We start from the raw sequence: 6445 nt of genomic DNA on the forward strand, positions 1-6445 counted from the left end.
TGCGCTTTAATTAGACATAACATCACAAAAACACTGAATAAATTGGTTAAACTGTTTCAAGAATTCTTTGATTATTTTTGTTTCATTTTTAACTCTAAACACATAAAGTAGGCAAACAGACAGAACTTGACATTATTCACAGATGGTAATAAAAGGCTTCAGGACTATGAAGTCTTGTCATGCAACTTGGCTGCGATTTTCTGCAGCTCCATGTCCATCGCTGCAAGGTTTTCCAGCTCTTTCTCCTGTAGAGAGAAAAAATGTCTTCTTTAACAATTACCACAGAACTGCTACTGAATTTTCTCAAAGCTCCAAGCAGACTGTAACATGTTGAATAATTAAAAATTGAACTCATATTTATCCTTGACCCCAGAACCAGTAAGCAGAATAAAAGATTGTTAGTTGCATTTAATTGTAGCCATATGATCAATGAAAATCAGTTTTTTTCGGTGTACACTTGCCAGAAAAAAAATGGAATAATTTGCATTATGTCAATAGATAAGGAATACAATGCTGTGGGGAATTGCTCAGCAGCAGCAGAGCTTGCGTATTCTCCCGACTGGCTCTGCTTTCACATTTGCTACATTATCAATGTAAACTCGTCCCTGCGCCTGAAGGACACCTAATGGGTTAATGGCTCACTTGGGTTACATATTCCCTTATTATCCTGCAAAATGCAGCGCTGTGGAACCAATGAATCATTTTGACGCTGCTTTGGTAATTTGTTTTTCCTGTTCTAGTCTCTGAGATGAGCCTCAGCAGGCAGAAGTCCTCCACAGTGTTTATGAACATCTTTGGGCTGATTACTTTCAGAGACTCCCATCATTGGCTCATTGGTGTGATTACTGCAGCAGTCATAAAATACAGTTGTGAAGTCGCGCAGAGCAGAAGTGCGGAAGTGAGACAATGGTGCATTTAAGTGAGGCAGAGTCTACACCCTCTTTCTGAGACCTGACCTCTGCATTTTGACATAATCTTACTGAGTTCTAGGATGTGTCCACTGAAGCTGGAGATTTCCATAATTAGCCTTTAGCTCTCAGTAAAACCTTTCTGCAATGAGATATGCTTTATGGCATTAGAGTGATGAACATATTTACAGAGATGTTTTGGTTGCATTGTATTCTCAGATTTGCTGTTAAAATTTTTCATTTTAAAATAAGTTCTGCTGCCTTATTGAATATTCAATATAGTGCAATATATATGTGTATATATATATATATATATATATATATATATATATATATATATATATATATACACACATCTTTATCCTGTATATAGCTAGCTCTTAGTTATAGAAACATAATTATTGTGCAGGAATAAGGTCTTAGCTCTGTTACACTGGTAGCCAAGTAATCGACATTTCGATGTCAAGATTCACCTTGTGTTTTTTTTTGTGCAATGACAATAAAGGAAGTCTAAGTCTAATTCAGTGATCATTTTGGGATATTTGGTTAAAGACAGCATGTTTGAACCTCATGTGGTGTGAGCACTCTCTGCTGTAAACCCTTCTTCACCTCCTCTTTGGTGGGGTGGTTAGCCAGCTGGTTTAACTTGAAGTTCAGCAGTTTGGTCAGTTCATCCATCTAAAACAATAAAAGAGAACAAGGAAACATTTTAAATACAATCATTAAAGCACTTGAAGATTTCTATCCATCCTCTAAAATGTTGGAATCCTTCATTATATCCTGCAAAGCTGCAGGCTTTAGCATATAAAGAGAGACTAAAAGAAAAGACTAAATTGATCAATTCTGAGGTTTACCTTGGTTGATGTTGCAGCAGGTTCATCTGAGTTTCTCTTGAACCAGGCAGGGTGGTAATAGCCTCTGTTAATCCAGGGATTACGCTTCTCAAGCAGGTACCTAAAAAATTAAACTAATTAGATGGTAGATATGCTGTGCTAGTGCATACAAACAACTTAATGTTAGTTTGTTTGTACCTTAGCTCTCTGATTATATGAAATCTTTACTGCATATAAGAGAGCAAATAAAAAAGCTATTTTTTTTAATACCTCAGGGCTTCATCTCTGTCTTTTTCATCTGCTGTGTTCTCTTCTGAATCCCCCCTCTGCTCCATCTCTTCCTCTGTTGATTCTTGCTTCTGAACGCTCCCCTTGCTGTGATACTGGTGAGTGGGCTTCATCTTTTCTATCTCTCTATCTTCATCTTCTCTTTTGTCAAAATCCCAATACTCCTGACTGCGCTCTTCCTCTGGTCCTTCCCTGCTGTCCTGTCTGAGCTCTTCATTACGCTTATGTTTCCTCTGGTGGTACCGGCCAGGCCTCCAGTTTCTCTTATCTATTCCAGTATCAAAGTCCCAGTATTCCTGGCTCCGCTCCTCATCAGGTTCTTCTCGGGCTTCCTCAGAAAGCTCATCACGTTTGTGTCTCCTTTGGTGAACTCTGCCAGGCCTCCAGTTCCTTTTCTCTCTTCCAGTATCAAAGTCCCAGTATTCCTGGCTACGTTCCTCTTCAGGTTCTTCTCTAGCTTCTTCTGAAAGCTCCTCATCACGTTTGTGTCTCCTTTGGTTAACTCTGCCAGGCCTCCAGTTCCTCTTCTCTCTTCTAGTATCAAAGTCCCAGTATTCCTGGCTTCGTTCTTCTTCAGGATCTTCTCTAGCTTCCTCTGACAGCTCCTCATCACGCTTGTGTTTCCTCTGGTGGACCCTGCCTGGCCTCCAGTTCCTCTTGTCAATATCCCATGATTCCTGACTACGGTCTTCATATCCTTCACCCTCTGATGGTTCATCTCTTCTTTTCTGGAGCATAATCTTGTGATGATAGTGACTTGTGGGTTTCCACATGTGCTTGTCTCTTTCCTCATCATCCTGCCTTTTCTCCACATCCCAGTACTCCTCTGGCTCTCTCCCATCTTCTTCATCGCGCTTGTGTTTTCTTTGGTGGAACCTCCCAGGTCTCCAGTTCCTCTTCTCTCGTTCTTCGCTTTCTTCATCGTCTTCTCCATCCTCGGCTCTCCTTTCCAACCCTGCCCAACTCTCCTGACTCCGGTCATAGTCATCCTCTCCTCGTTTGCCCTTTCTCTGATGGAACCTTCCTGGCCTCCAGCCACTCCTCTTCTCTCGTATTTCATCATCCTTATTCCCATCTCTCTTTTCTGACAGAGTCCAGGATTCCTGGTCCTGCTCATCTTCAGGGGTTTCCCTCTTTTCCTCCACGGATTTCAGGAGTTCCTCGATATCTTTGACATCTGGTGTTTTTGCCGTAGGTTCCCCTGCATGAGAGTTATCTTCCTGAGTTACAAACCCCTCAGAGGTCTTTTTGTTCACTGGGGCATATTTGGCCCCTATGAAGAAAAAACAAATAAGACAACTTTTAAAAGGAATACATTTGGACTAGATTGTCTTATTTTAAAGTATGTTACACTGGCCTGCAAACCTAATCTGAGGTGTTGCACCTGAGAACAGACCAACCCAACCCACAGTGAAGGGGAAAGAATAATCATCACTTTTTCAATCTGTTTCTATTCAGACTTCTTTGCAGTAGTACCCTTTATTAAAATACAAAGAAGCCAACTTTCTTTAGCCATCAAATTAATAAACAGTCTACCAATCTATATCTGTTTTTACACTCTAAGTGTAAAAACAGTTTCTATGAAGGCTTCAGCGGATTGTAACAAGACACTAGAGAAAAAAAACGGCATCATAGAGACTAAAAAACAGCTGACATGTTACACACCAGATTATTTAAATCTGGGCTTTAAAATCAAGAATTAAAATACTAATTAGATTTCAATTTTTGCAGTCTAGAACAAGCAATGCAGGTGATACAAAACAGATGTTAACCATAAACACACCATATTTACCAGGGTGTTGTTTTTGTGTCTTTGAATGTGATTAAATGTGGTTCTTATTTAGTTATTAAGGTTGGACATTTATTGCAAGGTTTTACTCACACAAAGTTATGAAAACTAAAGATCCCTGTCCTTTCACCTAATCTTTTGGGATGTTTTTCTAACATGTAAGAGAAATGCAATTTGTTTTTTTGTGTGTTTTAAATGGGGCAAAATGTAAAAGAAACACACACACAAGTGTATGAAAACTTCACCGTATACCCTGTGTTTTGCCTCACTGGTAATGAGCCATTTTAATGTAAAAAAAAAAATTATATACACTGTTATTTTGTTATATCTACTCATTTCTCGGATTCCATAAGTAATGCGGTACTTGAATTGTGGTCTATCAAAAATAAAGTTGTAAGCTCCATTCAGTTAAGCCCAATAAGGGACAAAAACACAATATTTTAAACCCGAGTTATATATCCCAACTGACCTGCTTGGAGAATATCTTTGCATTGCTGATCCAAACGAACGTCCGGCTTGGAGAGCGCTTTGGACAAGACTTCAACCAAACATCGTGCCACCTGCAGAAATCAAAGAAATGTTCTCATCCTGTTCCCAATAATGACTTATAAATGCAATTATTTAAAGTTTTACACTATTGTAGCATACCACGTCCTCTCTTTGCCTCTCCTTGCCAACGGGAAGCGCTACAGTTTCTGCGTTAAATAAAGAAAAAAGACAGAATGAGAAGCTGCAAGCGCTGCCACTGTCCATGGTGCTGAACTGCTTATAAACTATTATATTCATGCATGTTACATCACGAAACTAACTAAACAAGCCCACTTCATCCTTACCTGCAAGGAGTGCCAAAACAACAATAAGTATAGGTTTCATCTTGTGGAAGAGAAACCGGAGAAAAAGGGACCCAGTTGTACCATCAGCTCTGATTCCTCTGCAGCGGCAGGAGAGAGCTGCGCTGACTGGAAGCTGCAGCCGAGGAGAGCCTTCAAATAAAGGAGGGGAGTGGGCTGGAGGAGCGTGGGAGGAAGACTCGGGGCTCGGATAATGTCATGACTCATTAGACCTGCAAAGGAAAGTGACCTGAGTGAAAGTCGATACTGGCATTAGGTCGATATTAATTCGGGACTAAATTTTTCTAATGTGGCCAGTGTCACGATGCATCCAGGTGACAACTTACAGGGTTTTTTAGAGGATGTTGCAGTTGGAGTTTCTATGTTGAGCTCATCATGATATGCCTGGTGGGACAGGGGGTGTTGCATAAAACAAAATCACGAAGACTCTTACATAAACAGAAGCCCAAGCCCTGAACAATATGATAACTTGGCAAAGATTAACACCAGGGACTGTGCTGAAAATTCATTTTTGGGGAAAAATAAGAGATATTATTGAAAAAAATAAGAAATGTTATTTAACCTTCGCAATGACTCTATTATTACTAATGCTTGGAATAATCAACCATTCTAACAAAAATAAATATACTTTCTCAGAACTTTTTTTATTTACTCATTTATTTATTTATTGTTTTTGCACAAGACTGCTTATATAAACACCGCATGCAAGTGATCGATGATACTGCCCCCTACTGGCTAAACTACGCACAGGGTATTCCCTCAGCGCAAGTGGATTTGACGTGTTCTTCTAATTTTTCTTTTTCTATCAATGTGTTGTTTTTGATTTGTTGTTATTTTCCCCAATTTGTAATATTCAAAAACACATTATTACTCAATATCTACCGGACAAGAAAAGACAAAGAAACTTAATTATGTTTTTTGACAATCCTACAACCATAAAGAATGACCTGTATGTAAACTTTTGGTTATCAAACGATTGCAGAAATTATTTATCTACAAAAATAAAATAAAATAAAATAAAATAAAAAATATCAGGCTGGATTGCACAAGCCCCTGATAGAGACACTCTTTGAATAGGTTACCAGCAGGGTTTACTGCAATCTGCTGCCCCATACAGCCAGACAACTCTAACAAAAACAAACAATCAAAAACCTTCTAAGTATGTAAATCTATAGTTAAAATGCAATGGTGATTGTGACATCATGGTTGTTACAGATTTAAACATGTGAAGTCTTTTATTTACATATCACTGCAATTTACTTGATACATCTTATTTTCTCAGATATGTAATAAACCTGCTCAAGTTGTCATAGATACGTTATTTTATGTCAATATCAGTGTTTTTGGAGGACAAGAAAGAAATCCTACATCAGAATTGAAATGAAATGCAACTGAAATAAAACTGCTACATCAGCGTACAGTAAGACCAAATAACAAAACGTAAATGGACTTTTGAAATGAAATTAGGAAACACAGGTGGATAAAAACTAAACACTTCAATGGAGCCTAAGTGCAACCTGAAGCCAAGATACAGAATTAAGCTAACTTTGGGAGACTTACCTTTATTTAACAGGATTTTTAACTGAAAATCAAAATGTAAAGTAAATTAATTTGTAAATTATTTAATAACTAATCTATTATTAGACAACTTTATGATAATACTTCCCATAACAAACATCTGTATGCCATAATAAATGCATACATAATTAATCAAATAAATGTATGATAAAGACTTTGCCAAAAATCATGTCTTTTGAAGTTATATTCACTTAATCG

At 38.1% G+C, this 6445-nt stretch overlaps 1 protein-coding gene across 2 annotated transcripts; it reads right to left on the reverse strand.

The window, feature by feature from the left end:
- Positions 1-44: 44 nt before the first annotated feature.
- On the reverse strand, positions 45-4858 carry chgb (chromogranin B). Of its 2 annotated transcripts, none has more exons than XM_015395011.1 (7): positions 4652-4858; positions 4467-4513; positions 4288-4378; positions 2012-3302; positions 1763-1862; positions 1518-1586; positions 45-245 (listed from the first exon to the last, which is right to left on the reverse strand). In XM_015395011.1, the coding sequence occupies exons 1-7, from the start codon at positions 4689-4691 to the stop codon at positions 165-167; spliced, it is 1719 nt and encodes a 572-aa protein (XP_015250497.1). In that variant the 5' UTR covers positions 4692-4858; the 3' UTR covers positions 45-164. The 2 variants fall into 2 exon arrangements, with proteins under 2 accessions (XP_015250497.1, XP_015250486.1); XM_015395000.1 differs by having other exon boundaries at positions 1476-1586; positions 4652-4853.
- Between the last annotated feature and the right edge of the window lie 1587 nt (positions 4859-6445).

Source organism: Cyprinodon variegatus, unplaced genomic scaffold (genome assembly GCF_000732505.1).
Source record: "Cyprinodon variegatus isolate N-32 unplaced genomic scaffold, C_variegatus-1.0 Scaffold25, whole genome shotgun sequence".
In the NCBI taxonomy this organism is placed as follows: domain Eukaryota; kingdom Metazoa; phylum Chordata; class Actinopteri; order Cyprinodontiformes; family Cyprinodontidae; genus Cyprinodon; species Cyprinodon variegatus.

Excerpts from the sequence above, each read along its gene's own strand:
- chgb (XM_015395000.1), bottom strand. The coding sequence starts at position 4,691 with ATGAAACCTATACTTATTGTTGTTTTGGCACTCCTTGCAG. Across the intron at positions 3,303-4,287 it reads CAAAGATATTCTCCAAGCAG|GGGCCAAATATGCCCCAGTG; the intron begins GTCAGTTGGGAT and ends TTTTCTTCATAG. Across the intron at positions 1,587-1,762 it reads CTGCTGCAACATCAACCAAG|ATGGATGAACTGACCAAACT; the intron begins GTAAACCTCAGA and ends TTATTGTTTTAG.